Below are 24,557 nucleotides of genomic sequence, written 5' to 3'. Positions count from 1 at the left end.
GTACATAAAGTCATATATATTTATATACACAGCTAAAAGTTTCCATACATAGTTTTTAAAATAATGTCGTCTCTGTTGACACATATTTGACACTTTACTCGTACAATTTTACAAGGACTATTCCAGTCTCTCTTTGCTCTACACTATAAACAAATCCAGCTGTCCTCAGCTCAGACCTCAGACCAGGATGCGTGTGAACCGGGTCTGCTGTTGAAGCGTTCCCTGTTCTGCCTGCAGCAGACCCTCCGTCTCCGGCCCCCGCCGAGGAGCAAAGTGAGCGCTCTGCATTAAACGACTGGTCTGTACATTCATGTTTATAATACAGTTCATTCAGTGCAGATACTGTAATAAATACCACATGCAAACCGAGAGGGGAGCGCAGACCCGGGCAGAAAGGAGAGGCCTCGATGGAGGACCAGACCTCTGATGTACGCGTGCTGTGTTCACTCCACATCGCTTCACATCAGAATGTTTCCACTTTGTGTTGTTTCTGTGAACATGTCTGTACATCCACTCACAGATCTTCATCTTTTAGTTTTCTAACTTCCTACTTCCTGTTTGATGACATCACAGATCGTCAGCTATCAAACACCCTCCCTGCTGTAGTGATAAATGCTTGTGGAGCTCCCTGCTGTGTCCCACATGTCTCTACACCAGGAGCGACCTCTGAGGTCAAAACACATCACAGCTCTGATATGAAGTAACTACAACCTGCGAACATCAGCGTGCTCGAAGCAGAGGTCTGGAGCCTCTGGAGGATGTGCTTGATTTAGCGTGGCCATGCACGGAAACAGGGCGAGATGTCGCGGATGTCCTTACGAGGTAGGTTTGATCCACTGCTCCTCGAGAACTCTATGGTTTAGTCTGGACTGGGTCTACAGGTGGCTGCAGAGACATGACGGGGTCCAGGGGACCAGGGGGTCCAGGGGGTCCAGGGTTGCTAGCAGCTCATCGTGAAGTGTTTGTTTGCATGTTTGGTAGCAGAAGTGTTTGCTTGTTTCCATGAGAGGCTCGGCGATGATTCAGGGGTGTGCAGGCGTGTGTGTGTTTGTTCAAGCATGCCGTGGGTGGAGTTAAATTAAATATCACAGTCAGTATTAAAAATATTAGAACATGTTAGTCACAGAAAAGTCTTGCTTTTTGTTGTAAACATATTAAAACATAAAAAGGCTTCAGTTCTCTCATCAAGAGGCCCAAATTTAGAAAAAAAAGGAACAAAAGTCATCTCACGATTTAAGCACATAACAAAATTAAAAAATGCTAAAAATACAAAACAGCCCAAGGAGTACATTGTGTTAGTAGAAGCTTGTCACACAACAATATTGATAATAATATCAGTAGCACACTCTAAAAAGTCAAAGGGGTTCTTCAGGTTGAAAACAGCAGGGGGCCCGTGACGGCTCCCAGAGGGACTCCGTCAGAGGATCAACACACACAGAGGATTTCTTACAGTGTGTCTGTCTGGGGGGAACCCTGAGGCACTCAAAGAGAAGGACCCGGATGAGCTTTTGGTTGTTAGAGCACACGTTTTTGTTAATTCAAGCAAGTCTGAACCTCAGGTACAGATGGCTGCTGTCGGCCCCACTGAAGAGAACACACTGTACAGTTAATATCTACAGTCGGTGCATTCGCGTCATCACCGGGGACTCAGAGCTTCGGCTCATATATGTATAAGAGGCTGGCGCTGGTCCGAAAAATGCAAACGGCTGGTAAAAGAGTTGGAGTGATGGAGGAACTTTCTACCAGCCACCGCGGGCTTCCTGCCCCGACATCCACCATCTGCATGAGGTGGAAACACTGACATGGTAAAGGGTTAAACTCAACGTGTAAAAATAAAGTGTAGAAATCAGTTTAGTTTGAGTCCGTGCTGCGTGGCGGTGGAACGTGCACTCCAGTCCTGTGAGATGTTAGCGAGTCCTTCTGGGTGACGGCAGGTCCGGTGTCCGGCTCCTTCGTGTCCTTGCTGGGTGATGGCTCGGTCCTTCACACAGAGGTTAAACATGGCTTCATGTGTTTTCTACGGTGGACACAGTCAGTCAGCACGGATCCACGCTGGACCGTCTGCTCCCAGGCGGTTCATCATCATTTCTTATGATCATATATATATATATTGTACCATCTTTATGTCTGAAGGCACCTTATTCTCCATCACTGTGGTGAACGTGGGGTTAAACCTCATTCACTCTCAAGTACATCACATTTCTCGACGCCACATTAGGGTCACAAACGAGTTAATCCAAAGATAATACTGGAGAATAATCTTGATTTTCTGATATTTTTGAGTTCTTCTGACAAGTTTCCCTCCATGCTGATGGAGAGTTCAGACTGTTTTAACTGTTTGTAACATGTGGCCCTAACGCGCCGTCAGAGACACAGCCGTCATTCGGCCTGGGTGGGAAATGGCGTGGACGTTTTTCATATTTGTCATATTTGAATAATCATGAAATGATTCGACTTGTGCTTCTCTGGAGATCTTCCTGACAGCAGTCCTTAAACATTAAAGATAAAATCATGTTTTTCCAACAAACATACACATAAATAGAACCTTTTAATTCAAAGTATTAAATTATAGCTGAGACAGGATGTGGGGATTCTTCTGGAAACATCCAGGTTAAGTGTTTAATAGTTTCCCACCCAGCTCTGATAAACACGCTGCTGCTGAAGGTGCAGAGAGGACGGAGTTAACGCCGTCATCGCTGTCTGGGCTTCAGGAATCTGCTCCTCTGGCCACACAGAGGGTCACACATGGAGCACGGAGTGTGTGTATATATATATATATATATATACACTGGACATAAATACTGGAGCACTTCATATTGAGGGAGCGCTTTCACAGGTTCAGTACAAATGAATAAATTAACCCCTCCTTTACAAGAATAAATAATAAACCCAACATGGCGCCCCCTGCTGGAACCCTGTAATCCACGAACACTAAAGGCTTTTTTTGCAGAACACAAAGGTAAAAAGACACCTGTAGTTTAGTTAGGATGGCTTCTTTAAAGGTTTCATAGAGTTTATGGTTCCTGTCCAAAGTCCTCAGCTCTCTTTTATGGCCAAATAAACTTCTGGGGGCTTCAGGTCACGACACATCGCTCCCCTGCGTACAGGATTTAACCATGGACACACCGACACTCATTAGCTATTGCACAGGTCATGCATGCCTGTCTAAGACACAGAAACGGCACCATATCAATGCTAACCACGCCTGCTTCTCAGTGATGCCTCATGGCTTGTAACTATGTCAACATCCCAAACTATGGTACCAGTGCTGCGTGTGCGGGTAACAGAGTGGTGTGAGGTTTTTGGGATAAACTAACGGGACTCGTTCTGCTCTCAGGCTTCAAAAACACCCGAACTGTCCCTTTAAGCCAACACCACAGAGCGCGTTAGCACCGAGCGCTAACCCCGCAGGCACTGTTCCCTGAACCATGTATCCACCACAGCAACACACCACTCCCACTACAACACAGACATCCTGTGTCAGTGAAGAACTACAAACATGTCCGCCCGAGTCCCTCTGAAGGGCACTACGAAGGGAATGTGTGGACACAGAGAAGTGATGAAGACGGCGTAGGGGAGCGTGGTCGGTGCTCCTGCAGAGAAAACATCGTCCTACCTGCGGGGGAAGTGGATGTGAAAGTAGCACAGGCTGAGTAACTTCCTCTTCCCCGCTCTCAGCGCTCTCCTCCTCACCATCTGGCCATGTTGATACACCTGCATTTGCCCTCCCCCCCCTCCTCTCCTCCTGCCTCTTCTGCTCACTCTCACCACTGTCCCCCGGCGGCTCACGGCCGGGTGGCGCACTACAGTCCTCGGCTTCGGCCTCCTCACACGACCGTGCTGATCCGGCTCACGGGCTTCGATTTGGGGCCGCCCCCCTGTCCTCCCGCTCCCGGTGGATGCGGGGAGAGCGGGGCGGTTGACGGGGGAGGTAAGGGGGAGTGCGGAGGGGGAGGTGGGATGGACGAAAGCGGTGGGTATTGGGGGGTATAGGGCTGTGGAGGCGTCTGGGTGACGAGTCTTGCCGACGGGGTCTGGGGCGATGGGGTGGCGAAGATGAAGTGGGTGGAGGGGGAGGCGGAGGGGGAGGGACTGAGTGGAGAGTGTGTGTGCATGGCGTGGTTGTGAGAGTGTGTGTGAGCGTGTGGGTGGGGCTGTGAGTGCGAGATGGTCAGTGGGAGCTTGGCGCCGCCACCCGGCCGGCCCACCACGGGGTGCGAATGGTAGAGTTCGTGCGGGGTAATAGGTGTGACGGGGGAGTGCGGGGAGAGAGGTGGGGGCGTGGTGAAGCCTGAGCCCATGTTGTAGCGCGGGTGGTGGACGACGCCACGTTGCATCCTCTGATGCTGCTGGGTATGAGAGGGAACGCCGCCGGACGGTCCTTGCCGTTGGGGTGCGGAGAACCTGTGTGAGAGGACGTGGTGCTGCGGGACGCTCTGCATATGGTAGCGGTGATGGTGGTGGTAGGGCGGGGGTGGCGTCTGCTGCTGGTGTCCACTGACTCCGCCTCCTCCAGTGCTGCCGTGGCAATACTGGGCATGCAACGCCTGGAGCTTGGACGGCCCCCCTCCCGTACCTCCTCCCCCTCCAACTCCTACCGAGTCCGACTGAACGAGGTTGGGTGATGGGGAGGGGCATGGGGAAGGGGAGGATGGGTGGGGGATGGGAGGTGCGGGGGCGGGGTAGTGGGGGGGTGACGATATCATCAGGGGACTCGGGGGACCCTGAGGAGGGGGTGAGGGCATCGTCAGGGGACCAGGAACTTTGCCTCTGCGGCTGCCGAAAAAGTTCCCCATGCCGACTCCACCCACCATCCCTCCTCCGCCCCCAGCCCCTACCCCGCTCACGAGTGGGGAGGTTGTGACTCCTCCTTGGTTGTGACAGAGCCCCGGCCCACCCCCCACCCCCGTACCGGGGCTCTGAGTAGGGCGGTGCGGCCGGTAGGCTGCTGGAGACGAGGGGACCATCATGGGGCTGTAGGACAGACCTCCACCCGGCAGGGGGCGCTGCTGGTGAGGCCTGGGGCTGCTAATAATGGAACCCTGATGAGAAGGCAGAAGTAGATATTCATGACAGATGGATTGGCTCTATTTGACTTACATGCAGATTTTAGGACAGACATGCAGGACAGGAGGACAGTACATCGATGACACTGGTCTCTGAAGGCCGGCAGATGTTTGTGCTTCCTGTCAAATACTAGCATGCTGCTAACGGCTGCTGATTGGTCCGTTCAGATTAGGACTGATGGGGACAGGAGGTCCTCCCTCCATGGCAGCCGGAGCCCTAACATATATATATCTATAGGGGCTCTGCTGCTGCTGGCTGATGTGTCCAATCAGAGCGGAGGATGCTTTACATTTTTTGGCTGTCTGCACAGCGCCCCCTGTGGGACAGGATGATTCCTTCAACATCGCTGGACCACTGTAAAATTCATTCTTAGATAAAAATGACTGATGACAAACCCAATGACTCAAACACCTTCCTGGAGTGTGAGGAGGATCGGAGGTGTTTGGCGGATGAGACGTCACAGCACATTCACATTCACAAACACATGCAGCTGTTAGGCGTGCACGGCATGCTGGGAGGTCAGCTGACAGCAAACTTACTTCGATGGTACTGTCCAATGAGCCCACACTGTTCCTACGACCTCGTTTCCCTGTTACCCAATCAGAGCGAGGCAGGTTATAACATCTGTCTGTCAAACATTCTCAGCAGGAATCAGCAGGTCACACGTGTTTAACTTTAGGTTGTAGTTCCTGCAACTGTCCAGCAGGTGGAGACAGAGCACCACCGCCTCTCACTAAACCTCCATCTGTGTGGATTTCATCAGTTTCATAAGAGCACAGATGTATTTCTGCTGTGAGTCACTAAAACCTGCAGCACTCAACTATTTCTGCCACAAAAACGAACGCGGCGCAGCGTCATGTGACCCGGCCCTCACCTGTGTCCGAGAGGTCTCTGAGCGACGAGCTGAGCGCCGTGCGCTTCAGTCCGTCCACCGAGGCGTACGTGTCGTCGAGGCTCGGCCTACCCAGGGTGCCGTTCATCACCTCGCCTTTCATGGGCCCTCCACTGGAGTTGGCCCCGCCCCCCGGGGTTCCCATGACTCCTGGGCCTCCGCCTGTCAGCATGCCGGGACGCATCACACCTTTCTGCTTCTCCAGCTCGGCTGCAGGAGAGGGACGGAGGACGGGACGTAAACACCGCTGCCACTAAAACACTTCCTACTGTGACGGGCACACTTACACTCCACCCTGTACTTCTCCATCTCCTGGACCTCGGCGATGCTCTCTCGGAGGTCAGAGGTGAAGCGTGCTCGGTCCTGCTGGCTGGGAGCCGTGAAGACAATCAGCACCTTCCTCTCTCCTCCAGGGTTCGCAGATGTCAGCCTGATACCGTGCGGGTAATCTGAGAGACACACAAAACACAGGTAAACACCATTGACAGTAAAAACTATGGACAGAGCTTCCGTGACGTCACCCGTTTGTTTCTGAAGAGCCGTTTTGAGGCTCGGTGGGAGGTTCCGGGACGTGATGACCGCCGCCATGTTGACAGCGTCACGTCCGCCAAAACTCTCAAATATGGACAAAGAGGGGGAGCACGAGCGGGGTTTAGGGGGGCGGGCGATTGTGGAAGCAGGAAACTCACGCTGTGATACGTCAACTGTCTGTCACTCAAGCGGCAACGCCCATAATTATGCGTAATTTTAAGTCCGAATACAATTGAAACGAGTGAGTTGTAAAAAAATTCATCCCCCCTACAATTGACACTAGAAGAGAACCTATCATCTGAGACCAGAGTGGTTTTTTGTACCAGGCCGTAAACATGTTAATTTCTGCTGTGAAGTCGGCCATTTTAACATGGGAGTCTATGGGAAATTACTCGCTTTTGGAGCCAGCCCCTAGCTGTTGCAGCGTGAATTACAAGTTTTGACACTTCTGCATGGGCTTCCACTTTGAGCCCCGAAGGTTGCCGCTTGGTTTACACGAAGGGCTGAAAGGAAGCACCTAAAAAAGACAGGGGCGGCCGTATGAAGGTGTGGGTGTTGGACCTTCATCAGGATTCTCAGGAGGAGCCGTTTAGTGGGAGTTAGGGTGGATGCTGATGGTTGGAGCCTCCGAACAGCTTTTAAAAACACAGGACCACCCGTCCAGACCAGAACATAAAAAGAGAATCACCGTGGACGTATCTGTGTCCGAGCCTGACGGCGGTCACTGCACACACACAGACACACACACACCTTCCCACACACGCCCCCACACTGCGCCTGTATAATTGTGCTGATGAATCATATGAGACAATCTGTCCTGGTCGTAGTCATCAGCACCGCCTGCCAAGTTCGATTTAGCTCCAACTGCAGGAGCAGATCAACAACAACAGCTACCGGACCGGCTCGGACTGAGCGTCCTGCAGGCAGCTACGCATGAGAGAGGGGACTGCTGTTGGTGCTGCAGGTGTTTGGTTCTAACAGGTGACTTAATGAGGGACATGTGTCCTCCATCTTCCTGTTCTTAGAGGATTAATACTCCTTCAGTATTTTAGAGACGGTGGACGTGTCAGCAGTCGGGTCAGAGGAGGCAGACATCAGTGTGAGGAAGAGGAGGCTCTGAGCACTGTGTGAGCAGGGCGGTGCAGAGCTGCTGGTCCCGGGCAGGGACAGCCGCTGGAGTCTCTGTCTGCAGCGTCCACAGACATCTGACAGGACAGCTTTGGTCCACACAGGGACAGAGGAGAGCTGGACCCAGTGGAGATGATGAAACTCTAACAGGTGCCGAGGCAGAACTGAAACAACCTGCTCCGATCTGCTGCACAGAACTGAGCCAGCTCATCTCTGCAGAAGAAGAAGCTCACAGAAGCTCGCACACAGACACACACACAGACACACACACACAGACACACACACAGACACACACAGACATAAGCACACAGACACACACACAGACATACACACACACGCACAGACACACGCACGCACACAGACACACGCACGCACGCACAGACACAAGCACACGCACAGACACACGTACAGACACATGCACGCACACACACACACACTCACTCACACACACACACAGGCACACATGTACACACACAGACGCATGCACGCACACAGACACACGCGCGCGCGCACGCACACACAAACGCACGCAGGCACACACACACACACACAGTCACACACACGCACAATGGTATTAGCATCATTATTGGAAAACGTGTGGGCTGAATGACTCATGTTCGGAGGAATGCTGCTGAGCCGCCCTGTTTTCGGATTGACAGATGTATATTTAGGAGATCCTGTGATATGGAGGCTTCACTGGTGGTGGTGTGTGTTCGTGGTGTGTTCGTGGTGTGTTTGTGGTGTGTTCGTGGTGTGTTCGTGGTGTGTTGGTGGTGTGTTGGTGGTGTGTTCGTGGTGTGTTCGTGGTGTGTTCGTGGTGCACTGACTGATGGTGTCTTACATTTAAAGAGGATGCTGGCAGGCGGAGCTGGAGATGAAGTAACGCTGCGTGTTGCCAAATGATCATTAACAGATTGTTGTTTCCAGTGGGACAGCCTGCACTCTTCAGGATTTGTGTTTTATATTTAAAAAAGCAAAACAAAGCATCATGCTCCAACCAAGCCCAGGTGTCGACATGAAACGCTGCATGCTTACTCCAAACTCTGCAGACGATCATTTGTGGAGGGAAAGCAGCACATGATGGCGCTGATCCAGATCTCACTTTACTTCAACCTGACTCAAGCGTCCTGTCTCCTCCGATCAGCTGTGGGAGCTTCCTGAAGATAAACATTCTGTGAACTGTATCTGGAGCAGTGCTCGTTATACATGGTCCTGGGCTCGGTTGGTTCGTGCTTATCGTTGCTAACTGTGAGGTAAAAATAGATCGAGCGAGCGCAAAATAAAAATGGAGACAGAAAATAAAACGGCAGAGACAGATGGACAGAGCAGATGGATGAGAGGGAGGGAGGGAGGCGTGGAGCGGCACTCACAGGTGTTCTGGAAGGTGTGGACCTGCATGTCCACCAGAGGGAACGACTGTCTGAAGCTGTACGTCACTGAGGTCTTCTTCTTTTGGAAGATCTTCGTCACCTGAGGAGGAGGAGGAGGAAGCCCAAGCTAACATTACCCAGGTCTTCACCCTCAGATACACTGACACACACACTGCAGCCGTGTGTTGATTACCATCAGCAGGTCGTTGAACAGGAAGACTTCTCTCTGATGGACGCCGCTCCTCTGAGCTCGGTTTGGATCTGGAACCTCGAACAGCTGACAGCAGCACACCAGCCTGCGGTGAGGCAGTGACAGCACCTGCAACACACAGAGACACACACAGAGACACACAGACACACACAGAGACACACACAGAGACACACACAGAGACACACAGACACACACAGAGACACACACAGAGACACACAGACACACACACAGACACACAGACACACACAGAGACACACACACAGAGATACACACAGACACACACACACAGAGATACACACAGAGACACACACACAGACACACACACACAGACACACACAGAGACACACAGAGACACACACAGACACACACAGACAAAACACACAGAGACACACAGAGACACACACAACACACACACACACACACAGACACACACACAGACAGACACACACACACAGACACACAGACACACACACACAGACAGACACACACACACAGATACACACACAGACACACACACAGAGACAGACACACAGGCACACAGACACACACAGACACACGCACAGACACACACAGACACACACACAGACACACACAGAGATACACACAGACACACACACACAAACACACACAGACACACACACACACAAACACACACACAGACACACAGACACACACAGACACACGCACAGACACACACACAGACACACACAGACACACACACACACAGATACACACAGACACACACACACAGATACACACAGACACACACACACAAACACACACAGACACACACACACACAGACACACAGACACACAGACACACACAGAGATACACACAGACAGAGAGAGAGAGACACACAGACAGAGAGAGAGAGACACACACACACACACACAGACACACAGACACACACACAGACACACACAGCTGTTTACTCTGCATTCTGGGCTCCACAGTATTTATCATGCTCAGCACCAGCAGCTCATATTTTCATGTGTGTCTTCTTACAGGCTTCTTCCCGACCACCATCCTCTCCACTGCCTGGACCTGAGTCACGTGGTCATCATTGGTCCTCAGCTCCCACTTCTGGATCCGCCCATAAATGGCCACCAGCAGGTCCCGGGGAATGTCCTGGCCGTTATCCACACCTGACGGAGACACACAGACAGTGGAGAGCTCTGAGACCTAATCAAACGCCTGTATGTCAACCCTTCACCTCCCTGCTCCTCCTCCTCCTCCTCCCCCTGCTCCTCACCACATAACCTCTGTGTTCGTTTAACCCTCACATCTCTGCGGTGGTCTCTGTCTGTCACGCTTCCTCTCATTTGTTCCAGAGCTTCCAGCAGCAGGATCAGCACTCAGAGTGAATACGTGTCACTGTGTGAATCTGATGTAATGAGTCAGACCCTGCACTGCTGCTTGTTACTGAACTATGTCTCCATGTGAACGGATGAATCTGATGCAGGCAAACAGAAAACTGATCATGGAGCTTTATCACGTTGTAGTTTTCGTTGCCAGATTTTGGTGGCAGTGGATCAGCGGCCCTGCCTTCAGACTGTGATGAGCGCTGACAGACGCCTGCAGCCGTCCTGCTCTCTTCCAGCCAGCGTGCTGTTCCCAGACCTGCTTCACTCAGGACAGACTGACAGGAGCAGACTCACCCCGCAGGTTCTTGATGAAGTCCTCCAGCTTCATCTTCCTCTCCGGCTTGACGTTGGGACTGTACATGTCTGTGTTGAGGAGGATGATGGCGAAAGCCAGGATGAAGATGGTGTCCGGGTTCTGGAACTGTCGGATCAGCACCGGGTTACAGACGCAGTACCGCTGGCTGCACAGAGACAGAGATGGGAAGTGAAGGACGGGTCACAGACTGCACCGATGGCGGCTGCACGGCTTTAAATACCTGAAGGCCTCCACCAGCCGCTCCACCCGCTGAGCTTCACCCTGAACTTTAATCTGGGCCTGGAACTTCCTCAGCGCGTCGTCCAGATCCATCCCTGAAAAGTCCATCTCATCCAGAACGCAGCTGAGCGCAGACAGAACACACAGGGTTAAAGAGCTGAGCTGATCTTCTGTGATGCTAGCTGGGTGGCATGCTAACCCCTGTGCCCTCGAGCTTATAATAGTTCTAGATATAATTTGTTCTGTTCTTAAAAAAGTAACACCATGAGGTCAACCTGACACTAATAGACCTGAACCCTCTGATTTGGCCACTGAGGTCATGTGACTGCTGGCACTCACTCCAGGACGTCCTTGTTGAACTGCTGCCGGCTGCCCAGGAACTCCCCGATCATCTGCCTGCTCAGTCCTTTCCTCTCCAGGATGAATCTGGCGATGCCCACCGGTGTGTCGGACACGAAGCCCCTCTCGATCAGGTACTGGATCCCCTTCTCCGGCTTCCTACAGACCAGAGGGGGTTCAACCTTAACCGTCTTATTAACCATAAAACTCAAAACATCTGAGTTGAAGACGTGGACCTACTTGTTGAACAGGTTGAGTCCGATGCGGTACTGCCGCCGCTGCACCACGTCATTGTTGAAGGCGGGTGAGTCCCAGCTGTGGCGGCTCTCTCTCTGATAGGTCTGCTTCCCCAGCGCGGCTCCTCCGATTGGCTCCCGCAGGCTGTCGCGTGACGAGGAGCCGGAGCTGCAGTTGTTGACTGTTGTGTCGTCGTTGGAGTTGGTGGTGGTGGAGTTGACGCTTTCGTTGTCTCCGTCTGAGCAGAGCAGGTGGTGGTGGTGGTGGAGGTGGGCGTGGTGCGCGTGGTGCTGCTGCGCCTCCATGTTTTGGAGCGCAGAGGACGAAGAGGAGGAGAGAGGCGAGGGCGTGAGAGGCGGCGGCAGCGGTGAGAGAGGTGTGAGCGGCGGCACGGGGGAGGGCAGCGGGGAAGAAGGGGGTTCAGGGTAGCCATGGGGGAGGTGGTGGTGTTGATGGTGCAGGTGGTGGTAGTGGTGCTGGGCAAAGTGGTGAGCGTGCTGCATGTACGGGCTGACGCCGTGCCCGTGGTGCATGTGCATGATATGCGGTTGGCTGTACTGTGGGTGGTGGTGGAGGATGGTGGGCAGGTGGGGGATGGGTGAGGGATGAGGGTGGGGGTGCACATGGGGGTGTTGTAGAGGATGAGGGAGCGGGTGGGAGGGCAGGGTCCGGGCCGAAGGCATCGGCAGGGGGACGTTTGCGGGGCTGCGAGTCTGCCCCTGCGCCGTGGCGACCGAGCGGCCGTTCGGCTTGTGTTTGATGGTTCCCTGCGGAGAGTCGGCTTCGCTGCTCCCTCCACCTCCTCCACCTCGCTCATCCTCGCCGCTTTCACCTTCGCCTCCTCCCCTCCGCTCCCTGTCTCCTCCACTTCGCTCCACTCCTGACGGCTCCTGTTCGTACACCAGGCGTCCGATGGAGCCTCGCTCTGACCTGCGGAGATGAACAGTGATATACAGTCTATATGTAACCCCTTCCTGCAGCGCCCCCTGGTGTGTGGATGTCAGCATCTATTCATTTATAACACAACACATAACATTCATACATAAGTCAGCTGACCTGTCACTCATGTCCACTGAGCTGTCGCTTGGCGGCTCGATGGTCAGGACGGGGAGGTGTCCTCCTCCTCCTCCCCCCCTTCCTCTGTACTCCCCCCGGCACTCCGTGCAGGGGGTGCTGCTCCTCCGGCTGGCGTTACTTCCACCCTCTGTCTCCCTGCTGTCCTCTCTCCGCCCTGCACCTCCTCCTCCTCCTCCCCAGTACTCTGTGTCGGAGCTGGAGGCGGGCCGGGAGAGGGGTGAGGATGGGAGGCAGCCCTCGTCCATGTAGAGTGTGACATCACTGAAGGAGGTGGTGGTGCTGTCCTCGTGCATGGCAGCGCCTCCTCTCCCTCCGCCCCCACCTACTCCTCCCGGCCGCCCCCCGGCACGCCGGGATGATGCATTAGTGTTGCGCCATGTGCACTGTCTATAGTTGTCATCTTCATCATCCTCCTCGTCCTCCTCCCCTTCCTCCTCCTCCTCTTCCTCCTCTTCATCTCCCTCCTCCTCATCCTCGTCATCCTCTCCTTCTCCTCCCACTTCTTGTGAGTCCTCGCGGCCGGACTGACAGGTGAGGGAGTCGTCCATGGAGTCAGCCAGAGATTTAACCTGCAGACACCAGAAGGTTGAAAAGGTCAAAGCGAGGACGGTTAGGAGCAGAGACGGCCGCTGTGAGGGGACCAGGAGTCCCCTCACAGCTGTGAGGTCGTCATGGCGCTACCGTGCTGAGAGGAGACTGGTTTTAGATTTATAAACTTCACATCAACAAACAGCACTTCTGACCCGACCTGACAGCAGCGCAGTGACATCACAGTGAAGTATATTGACTAGGTCATAAATTATAAAACATGTCGCCCATCGGGTGAATCTGTGAGACAAGTCTGAATAAAATCGAAACATTCCTCCGATATTGATCATTGTTGGGACAGACTTGAGGTCCAAGTGACCTTTGACCTTGTATCCAAGAATTTCATTCAAGATGTTAAAATAATTAAACAGATCATCTCCAGCTGTGTTATGCTGTCAGAGCTGCTCGGCTTCATCGCTGAACAGTTCAGGTTGGTGCTCTTCTGCATGTTGTAGCAATCTGTCACCACAAGGGGGCAGTGTCACCAACTGTACAACATCTGGAGCTGCAGGCCACCAATCAGCATCGGACCTGTTGGAGGATTCAGCTGCATCTTCCTCAGGAAGGTTCCAAACTGAGAGAAAAGAGCCAGATGTGGCTCAGCGACAGCCGTGATAAGAGCTGTTAGGAACGATCTCCTTCTGCTTTAGGAGAAGATACGCTGCAGGAGGTAACAGTGTCACACAACTCTCTGTGCAGCACATGCCAGAGACTCACAAAAATAAGAAAAAGGACGCAGATCTTCAGAGAGCGGCCATCTTTCAGCCTGCTGTCAGAGACATGACAGACAAGCATCAGCTGTGACTGCAGACTCACAGCTCACCTGTACAAATGTAAACACACCACAACACCTGTGCACCCACTCTGATCCCGTCTCCACGTCGGGGATCATTCATTTTAAATTTCTCTGTGTGGAGACACCGTGGATCCTGCTGCTGAAGTCAGAGAACACTGGTGAGTCTTTAACAACAACCTCTGGTCACAGTTAAGTTGTGTTATTTGCTGCTGTCCTGCATGAATCACAAAGGGACATTGTTGTAAGACAGTCTTTGTGTCCACCGTCCCATGATCTCGGCGCTCAGTGCTCAGACTGTCTCTGCACTGCTGCTGGCCTTGGCTGGCTGTTGTTCTTCAGGTCTGGGTAGTGCTTAGGACTATTTAAACAGCAGCCTCTGTTTTCTTTGTGTTGCTAAATTCCCCATAATCCTTCACTCGACAAACACAAAAGAACACAAACGCACTGCCATGAATCAGCCTGTTCTTACATCGACCCTGTTCCTCCTGCTTCTGTTAGACAAACAGAGCTCATCAGTAGATGCTGAGAGTGTTTACCTGCTTAGAGAAGGAGTCGTCCACGTCTCCTGCGTCCTCTGAACCCTGCTGACCCGCTGAGCCCTGAGGCTGACGCTCATCGAACGAGTACTGCAACACCCCACAGCACAGGATTACAATCTGCACACTGTGTGTGTGTGTGTGTGTGTGTCTGTGTCTGTGTGTGTGTGTACCTGCATCCTCATGTTGGACAGGATGATGCGTCGGGTCATCCTGCTCTCTGAGGCTGAGCTGCGAAGCCTCTCAAAGTTCTTGTTCATGCGGTACTGTCTGAACGCCGTCTGGATCGTCCTCGCCGCCCGCCGCGAGACGAACGGGCCCCCGTACTTCCTCTCCAGCATCTCCACCTATCAGGCGGCACGATCACACATGAACAGGCGGTCCGAGATGCTTGAATTCAGAGGAAAACGGGTGGGGGTGTGATGGTGCGAGGTTCCTCATACCTTCTTGTCCTGGAGGTCTGTAGAGAGCTCATAGCTGTCGGATAGAGCCTTGCAGCGTTTGCTCTCCTCCTCCTCTTGCTTGCGGAGCGCCAGGCTGGCCGGCTGGTGTCGGCTGCGCTGAGCCCAGGCAAGGCTCGCAGGGCTGGGCGGTGAGATAGGAGAGCTGCCCTGGTGGAGGGAGAGGAGAGGGGGGACACATTTCTGTCTGCAAACTCCTGAAGGTGACACCTCCTCCTCTACACACTTTGTTACTGTGTGTGTGTGTGTATGTGTGTGTACGTCTGTTAGGGTCAGTACCTGTGTATGTGCGTGGGAGGCTCCCAGGGGCCCACCGGCTGAGGTGGAGCTGTAGGGGTCACAGGGGCTGGTGAGGGGGCTGTTGCTATAGCGATGGAAAGGAGGCGGATGACCAAAGGACGAATCAGTGAAAGTGAGCGCCTCCGGACACTGAGGGTCGCCCTCCACACTGTGAGAGAGAGAGAGAGAGAGAGACACGATGCTGATGTCATCATGCAGAAATATCATAAAAGACAAACAGACGTAGGTGGACCACGTTTATCTGAACACAGTTATAACGACAGGCAGAAGAAGAAGACACACAAACACACCGCACCGATCCAGATTACGACGAACACAGCCAATGTAAACAGGATGACACTGGATTTAAATATCATAAACGGCTCCATCTTCTGAACCCGCTTCGTCCTGTAGGACAGGGTCAGGAGGCAGGAGCTCAGCGGACAGGTCAACATCAGCTCCACATGCTCAGATGGATGCAGCACACAGATCGATCAACGTATTGATGAATTGACGACGCCAAAGGAGCAAGGCCGGCATCTCTGTGCTTCACCAGTATTCAGTGTTAATGTAAGACACCCGTGAAGCTGGCAAAAAAGCTAACGTGGGCACTGCCAAGCTAACACACACACACACACACAGTCACATGAGCGTGACTCATGGCTAACAGCAGTGTGTGTGTGATGTGGGAGTACAGTGCATGTGAATGTGGGTGTTCAGTGTGTTTTGTTTGCGAGCAGCGCAGCATGAGTGTGGGTGACTGTGTGTGTGTGTGCAGCTATCTCTGTGAGGACTGCACCGAGGTTTGGACATCCAGGCCGCTGGTCTGTGGCCCTGAGAGGACGTGTGTGGTCGGCAGTGACACTCGGACATCTGAGACAGAGTCAGACTGCAGCAGGTTAGCTTAGCCGTTAGCGCCGACCTGCAGCCACATTCATCCGACCAGGCTTCAGCTGTCTGCTCCATCCAGGCTGCCGCTGACTTCTTCCTTCATTCTGACGTACCTGAAGCTCCTGATGTGTTTCTGTGTGTTCGTAAAAACCAGCGCAACACAGCGCACACACACACACACAGACACACACAGACACACACACACAGTGGAGAGGCTCTGCACTCATAAATCCCACAGAGACTCTGCAGTAGAACTGAGAGGAAGCTACTTTAGATAATGACTGTCTTTGAGTTCCAGCTCCTCAGCATCGTTCTTCTCCTCCCCATTCGTATGATTATCTTTCATCTCCTCTCTACATTAAGTTCTTTCCTTGTTCCATCGCCTCCTCTCCTCTCCCCTCCCCTCCTCTCCTCTCTCCTCTCCTCCTCCTCCTCTCCTCTCCTCCTCCTCCTCTCCTCTCCCCTCCTCTCCTCTCTCCTCTCCTCCTCTCTCCTCTCCTCCTCTCCTCTCCTCTCCTCTCCTCTCCTCTCCTCCTCTCCTCTCCTCTCCTCTCCTCTCCTCTCTCCTCTCCTCCTCCTCCTCTCCTCTCCTCTCCTCTCCTCTCCTCTCCTCCTCTCCTCCTCTCCTCTCCTCTCCTCTCTCCTCTCCTCCTCCTCCTCTCCTCTCCTCTCCTCTCCCCTCCTCCTCCTCTCTCCTCTCAGCCAGCTGAGTCTGAGCCAGCTGAGGGGAGGTGTGTTTGATTTCTACCTCAGCATGTGCACTGACCTCCACACTGGCATGCTGCTGGACACTGAGGTCACTCAGGATAAACTTCAGATGACCCGACAGTAAAAACCACCACATCTGTCCCTCACAGTGCGTCTGGACTTACACCACATTTACTCTGCTAAAGTGAAATGGAAACTCCTGGTTCTGAGCCACCTGGTTCTTGAGTGGATGAAGGTTTTGTTATTTTCAGTAATGTTTTGACAAAACAACTGTAATGATTAAAACATGGCTGCTGCCTCAGCTAGTGTTGAAAACACTGCAAACAGAGGATCAAATCCACCAGGTTATGTAACAACAGCAGAAACACTAACAGTTCATACACAGGCGGTGCAGCATGTAAACGTGACGGTACTCACATGTAAACCCTGGCCCTGCTGGGCAGCTTGTTTTTCCTGTGAAACAACATGAGTCCGAGGGAGGACACACACACAGCTTCTGTTTGTCACTGCATTCAGAGCCTGCATGGGTAACCAACAACACACTGGAAGCAACACACACACACACAGAGCAGAAATCTCTCTGATGTATGTGGGTTAGAGTGTCAACACACACTGAGACACACTCACACACACTCATGCTGGTGGTTAAAAACACACAAGCAGCCTCTCTCTCCCTCTCATCCACTGTCCTTACACAAACGCTCCCAACAAACCAAACAGGCTGAATAAAGTCGGCCAAATGTCCTCATCTGTAGCATGAATATATATATTTTATATGTTTATAAATTACAGACGTATTCTGACAGCTGCAGTTAATAAGCAGACACTAGGGGTCACTGTAGGGAGGTGCTGGTATTATGTCTCATTTGTATTTTCAGAGATGGTCTACACAACAACAACACAACTCATCACACAGCTCAGTCCGGTCCTGTTGTGTAACACTGCACGTCACTGCAGTGTTTTGGTCGGTAGCACCCACTGGGGCCGAGAAGGGAAGGGCCGACAAGTGCAGTTCCTCCAGTGTCCACTATGAGCTGACCACAGACCTCCGTGATAAAATGTCCAGCAGAATCAAACATGTGTCTCAGACTCACCTCCACCCATGCTGCACCTCTTTGCCTGTATTTGGAGTTTAGGTGGGCTCAGACACTGCCAACATGGCGATCGAAACCTCCCACAGAAAATCGGCTCTGCTGGAGTTTATGGGTGATGTCACGGACGCTTTGCCCATTTTTATTTACAGTCTGATTTGTTTGGTCACCTTCAGGGGCCCACGTGGTGGTGGAGGTTCAGACAGACACCAACCAGGCCGCTCTTCAACATATCTCGTAGAACAGATGTTGTCTCTCGATGTCAACATGTTTCATATCAGAGCAGAGAGAAAGGACGGCAGGAACCTACTGCATGTAAACAACAGCCATGACAACAGGAAGTGGGGGTGCAGTGTGACAAAACAGGCAGCAACTCTCAACGAGACCAGGCCGTCTCACACTGTGACACCAGCACAGGGAGGAAGAGGAGGAGGAAGAGGAGGAGGATGACCAGATGATTCACTGACCCGACCGTCCCAGTGACTCACTGACTGCCTTCAACAAACACTTTCCTGCTCTAGGAGAGACTAAAAAAGACAAACCCACCACCGCCACAGCTACATCGCACTAAAGTCAAAGATGGAGGGAGGCTTTAGGTGGAGCTCATCCACCACACACTGCTGCTCCAACACACACGCAGCTGCCGAGTTCAGATTTCAAGCAGCCGTGCTGCTTCTGTTTCCTCCACTGCAAATGTCCCCTGTGGGCCTCCATAGCCTCCAGCTATAATGACAGACTGAGAGGAAGTAACACACACACACACACACACACACACAGCTCTGTCAAAGTCACTCACACAGGAGGTCAGTGTGTGAGTCTGTGTGTAATTAATAATGTTCTGTGATTAACTCCTGAGCACAGTAATTACACACACACACACACACCAGGACAACACCTGCACACTGTGTGTGTCGGTGTGTGTGTGTGTGTGTGTGTGTGTGTGTATTACACATTCTGTGGGGACTAAATAAAACAATTTATCGTCTGCACTGTGACAACAAACTAGATGATTACAACACACAGCTCTGATAGTTTTAGGACGTGTCAGGTGTCCTTGTCCAATCAGATCTTTGAAAGCTAGCTAGTAGCCGCTGGTATGTCTGCAGAGGTTTGTTTGTGAGACATAAAATAGGTTTAGTATGTAAGTTCATTGTTTAGCAGACTATCTCACTGCTTTAGATGAATATAGCTGGACAGCAAGCTCGCACTGAGAACACATGCACACACCCGAGAGAGAGGCAGAGAAGAAGACCATCTGTAGGGTAGAACGAGGTAAACACAGCATGAGGGAGAGAGAGAGAGAGAGAGGTGGGGATGACACACATGTAGTGGTTGTAGCAGCTCGAGGCCTCGGGGTCTGGTGCCATTTGGTGCCTGATTGGACTACCAGCAACAGAAAAACACACACACACACACACACACTGACACACACTCACGCTGTGTCTCACTAACACACATCGTGTCCTAATGTAGAGCGCTGCGAGCCTACAGGGCAGAGGAGCAGCGAGGTTGCTGGTTCCAATCCACCAGACAGCGTGGCCTCAATCTGAGTCAGTGTCATTCAGATCATGTGACTCAGGCTGTGCTGAGGACAGCTGTCAGCCTGAGCTAACGCTAACGCTGACAGAAACAGACGTCCGAGGCCGAGCCTCTGCTGAACAGCAGCCAATCAGATGATGGGGTTTCTAATGATATCATAACTTAAGTTTTTTTTTTACAGTGCAGCAGAGATGGAGGCCATAACCAAATTATTTTAAGTTATTTTGATTTTAATGTACCTTATATAAAGTAAGCCGGCGTCCGTCCTGCAGACAGACACAGCTCCTCTCCTCTGCAGCTCATCTAATTTAAGGTCTGCAGCTCCTCTCCTACAGTAGACTGTCAGAGCGCCAGGAGCAGGGACGTGATGTGATTGGTCCTGACTGATTCTGGCCCCTGAACACACCATCAGATCCCACATTCCTTCTGTTTCCTGTCGTCAGCCTGCTTCCACCTGAGCTGCGCCGAACGCACCAGACGCCGGGCCCTCAGCGCTTTGTTCTCTGCTAACACAGCTAACAGCTCCTGTTTCCTGCTCCTCTTCCTCGTCAGCTGAAATGAAGCCGAGCAGCAGGAAGACACTCAGAAATGAATATGGCTGTGATGAGCTCAGATAAAGAGCCTGATTGGACACGTATCAGGTTTCTGTCTGCAGGGTCGAGCGGTGGAGTTAATGAGACCGGACAGGCAGCTGTGATTGGTCGGATTAGAGATGGCAGGGAGGTGACTGGCCGTGTTCTGCCACAGTTAACAGTGAAAAGTCAATGAGCAGAGATTTGGGTATAAGTATTTAAGCTGCTGTTTTACTTCATAAACACTAATTCAGCTGACCTTTCACTGTCCGTCCCTCAGGCCGTCATTAGCAGTAATGGCTGCTCCACAGACAGTCAATCAAGTCTTCAAAGCGTGATGATGAAGATGATGGATGATCAGGCAGCCTGACCTCATCTAACCTTTACTCGGCAGCAGGTCTAGCACAGAGCTAACGGAGAGGGGTCCAGGCTTGCTCAGCAGGAGCTGAAAGCCCCTCAGAGACAGTCATGGCTTTTCCTCCACAGCTACAACAAAGAGAAGGACATCCAGCACTGAGCGCTGTGGACGGTACATGTCTTTATAACGTGTGCTTGTGTGGTTTTATCTTTCACATTCTCACACGCTGGAAGCTCCTATATCTCACAGCCAGCCTATAGTCCTCCTGCAGCACTGCTGAAAGTCTCTGGGTATCAGAGTTGAAAGTGAAGCGCTCGGCTGCTCCCTCGGGTGTCGGCTGACTCGGGAGGAATCAGAAAGCTCAGTTTTCCAAGCAAAGGCTCAGATCAGCTCTGTTTTTGAAACATGAAAGTCGTTGTAGAAAAGCTGTAAAAATAAAACTGACGTCGTCGTTTGTCAGAACCTACAGAGTTCAAGGACCGAAGACCGCGGCGGGCCTCAGGTAGAACCTGGATGACAGGCTCTGTCAGAATCACAGCATCGTTTACAGCTGGATCTCAGACTTTACAGGGTCCACCCGATGCATCCTTCACCACCACTGCATCCTCCTGGGTTAGCTGCTCTCAACCAGTCAGGTGTTTGCCTCGAGCAGTGTTAGCAGACAAGCTAACATCATGCTTTATGTCTTTCTCTCCAAATTACCTTTGTCCAGATGCCAGTGAGATGTGGATGTCAAAGCTAGACCTTGAACTGACATTCATTGGTGAGTCTGCTGTCTCCATGGTTGGGAATGAACTGTCAGTCTGCAGACAACACATTTTAATCTCCATGTAATAGGCTCTTATCTCTCCCTCTGCAGTTTTACTATCAGCAAACAAAGCATTAACATTTCATTCTTGCGGTGGAGAGCTGAGCCGCTTCCAAAACAAACACACCAAATAAACCATTACTGCCTGTTGGTTTAACGAAGGCTGAGGCCCTCCAAGAGGCTGTGTTGACAGAGCAGATAAAACTCTGCTTTTCACGGACTCTCATCTGCACACAGAGGACGGACTTTCACTAAAATAAGCCAACAAATCATCCTAACAGCACAGACAAAATATGAAGTCCGGAGGAGCAGACCAGGGACTGTCCATCTGGACTCGGTCTGTCTGTCTGTCCTCCCCCTTAGGACCTACATCTCCTTCTACTACAACCAACAGGAAAACGTCCACAAGCTGACAGCAGCCAATCACATCAAAGAGGAAACCAGTGTGGCTCTTTCAAAGCTAGCTCATGGCAGTTAGCATACATGTAGAGGACAGCACTTCCTCACAGGACTCTGATTGGTCCGAACCAAACCTGGTTCAACACGACTTCACAGCTTGAAGCCTTGAAGATGGAACCGTGGGACATGCAAATCCATACACAGTGTTAGCATGCTAACAGGCTAACAATGACTGACATGTAGATATTTTAGAAGGTTTACCAGATTAACCATTTTAGCATAGTGACTAACAGAACCTGCTGCTGGCAGCACAGGAGGAGCTCACAGAAAACATGTTAGAGCTCCATAAGAAGGAAGTCATCAAGGTTATTAAGACACCACACATGTCTTAAATATCCAGGTTATCTGGTTGTAAACAGGCCTTTCCACCGTTCTCTGTAACCTTTCACACCTACGGTTGGTCTGAAAGCTGAATTTCCAGATTAATCATAGATGATCTGAACTGTTGGAAAAGAAATTTTATGGAAAGCCATCCAATGGTTGTTGTGTGTTTCAGTCCGACTGGCACTGCCTTCCCTGGAGCCATGCTGCTAGTGTGGGTAAAAATAATTATGCAGCAGAGAGAGACGCCGTTTCTGAGCTTCTAGTCCGACTGAAACAATCACAGCTCGAGAGGACTGCACCACACGCGCAGAAGTCTGCCTCTGCGAGCGGCCCGTCGGTGGGTTATAATCTAATCTGTGCTCAGGGATCCAGAAGGTTCATGTAGCCTCATCACATGACATTGATCATATTTGTGTCCATTCATTCATTAGGAGGTAGTAAGAGAAAAAAGATCAATATCATAACGTTATTACATCAGGCGTCATTAATCTTTTGGACGGCTCTGAGGAGGTTTGTGCAGCGGAGCAGCTTGGAGGTCTATTTCAGGAGGAGCAGCACAAACCATTTGGTCCACTGACACGGCCCCCTGCCCCCCAGCAGCATGAACCATGGTGTAATATGAAACAAAGCATCCTGATGAATCAGAAATACACCGAGCAGCTGTTCCTTCGGCTGTTTTCAGGTGTTGGTTATTATTTTATGTTTTACTGTATTGACAGCAGGTCTATGCTCTGGATGACCTTTAGTACCGTTTTACTTTAAATCTGGACAATGGTAATAATATCACACAGAACTGTGATGCCAAGAAGGGTTTCCACGTTCAGATATTTGATTATTTCAGACAGCTCATCATCTCCACGGCAACAAGAGCAGGAGACGATGCTTAAGGTGACCCGCTGTGTATACATATATATATATATATATATATATATATGTTATTTTTATTCATAATCAGTGTTGATTAGAAGAGGATAAAAAGTGTGTGAGAACACATTGTCCACAGGATCCTGACATAACAGCAGTGATGGGCAGACTCACCATCACAACTGAAACTAAAAGCAGACTGTGCAGTGAAAGCCAGGTCTTTGTGGAGAGGCCAGCCGTCCCACACTGAGCACCTCATTTACAGGGAAGAGCTGTCAGACGCTGCACTGCTGCAGATCCAGAGGCGAACCACAGTAACAGGACTTCCATAAGAAAAGTGCAGGTTTGACATTTTGCAGAGTGAGACTCAGTTTGAGCAGAGAGGAAGGGAGGAAGGGAGGAAGGGAGGCTGTCAGAGCGGGGAGCCACACCGATGACCAGAGTCCAGCTTTACATCCAAAAACTCTCCTCCCACGGGACGGCAGTCCACAAACACAGTCTGATGCTGCACGCTACATTTCTATATCTGTTTAGATGTTTGTATATCTCTTAATAATGTCTCTAAAAAAACATGGGACGCGCCCATGATGACACCTGAACTCAGCAGGAAGCTCGCGCTAGAGACCAAAACCGTGTGTGTACCAGGCTGTGAAGCTGCACATTTTAACACGCAGGTCTATGGGGACTGACTGACTTCTGGAGGCAGCCCCTAGAGGCTGCAGGGGGAACTGCAGTTTTTAACACTTCTGTATGGGCGTCATTTCTCAGCCCTGGAGGATGCTGCTTCCTAAAAACTGAGAAATTCATGTGGTTAAAATGGGTTTACCACCGAGTGTGTGTGTAGCTGTGGTGTGTGTGTGTGTGTGGCTGTGGTGTGTGTGTGTGTGTGTAGCTGTGGTGTGTGCTGCTTTTTTTACTCCCCACCATTGACCTATTGTAAAGCACCAGCCCCCTCAAACAAGAGCCATCTACACAACCCCATCAAGGCCTTTTCATGTTTTATTAACACCTGATAAGACCTGATTGGTGGCGTCATGTGAGTGCACCGCAGCTCTACACACAGACAGGAAACACACTGCAGTGTGAATGAAGCTGAAGGAGCTGCAGTCAAAGCACCAGATCCTTCCATGTTCAGAGGTCACAGCAGCGACACAACACAGAGAAGTCAGAGCCAGCTGCCCAAATTCTGCAGCTCTGTGCTCACTGTGGCCATGGCAACCGCCGCCTCTCCTGTGGTTGTCAAACAAGCTGGAAAAGGTGAATATTTGCTGTCAGGCAGAAGGAAAATTAATCATGCAGCAGCTGAGGAGGAAGAACGGACTGAACGAAGAGCAGCGACAGTAAAACATGATCCCCTTTCTGTTGTTGTCCTGAAAATCTGAATGGGATCATGCATGCTTTGATAGAAATCATCATTCTCATGAACTCATGCTGGCTCGGTCAGGTTCTCTCAGGGAGGTTCTCTCAGGGTGGTTCTCTCAGGGTGGTTCTCCCAGGGTCAGGTTCTCCCAGGGTCAGGTTCTCCCAGGGT

At 51.5% G+C, this 24,557-nt stretch overlaps 1 protein-coding gene across 1 annotated transcript in view; it reads right to left on the bottom strand.

The window, feature by feature from the left end:
* Positions 1-106: 106 nt before the first annotated feature.
* Positions 107-24,557, bottom strand: part of LOC114439055 (IQ motif and SEC7 domain-containing protein 2-like) — an 87,638-nt gene continuing 63,187 nt past the window's right edge. The window contains exons 2-17 of the mRNA XM_028410778.1: positions 15,413-15,581; positions 15,116-15,283; positions 14,846-15,019; positions 14,673-14,762; positions 12,732-13,321; positions 11,679-12,605; positions 11,439-11,597; positions 11,101-11,223; positions 10,859-11,025; positions 10,206-10,345; positions 9,182-9,307; positions 8,989-9,088; positions 6,247-6,408; positions 5,942-6,169; positions 5,607-5,656; positions 107-5,042 (exon numbers count right to left, since the gene is read on the bottom strand). Coding sequence (XP_028266579.1) covers positions 3,828-5,042; positions 5,607-5,656; positions 5,942-6,169; positions 6,247-6,408; positions 8,989-9,088; positions 9,182-9,307; positions 10,206-10,345; positions 10,859-11,025; positions 11,101-11,223; positions 11,439-11,597; positions 11,679-12,605; positions 12,732-13,321; positions 14,673-14,762; positions 14,846-15,019; positions 15,116-15,283; positions 15,413-15,581 — 4,588 coding nt within the window. The 3' untranslated portion in view covers positions 107-3,827. The remainder of the gene's footprint in view (positions 5,043-5,606; positions 5,657-5,941; positions 6,170-6,246; positions 6,409-8,988; positions 9,089-9,181; positions 9,308-10,205; positions 10,346-10,858; positions 11,026-11,100; positions 11,224-11,438; positions 11,598-11,678; positions 12,606-12,731; positions 13,322-14,672; positions 14,763-14,845; positions 15,020-15,115; positions 15,284-15,412; positions 15,582-24,557) is intronic.

The sequence above is a fragment of the Parambassis ranga genome, chromosome 7 (assembly GCF_900634625.1).
Source record: "Parambassis ranga chromosome 7, fParRan2.1, whole genome shotgun sequence".
Taxonomy (NCBI): Eukaryota; Metazoa; Chordata; class Actinopteri; family Ambassidae; genus Parambassis; species Parambassis ranga.
Note: the sequence above shows the minus strand (reverse complement) of the source record. Positions and strands in the feature narration are given on the sequence as shown.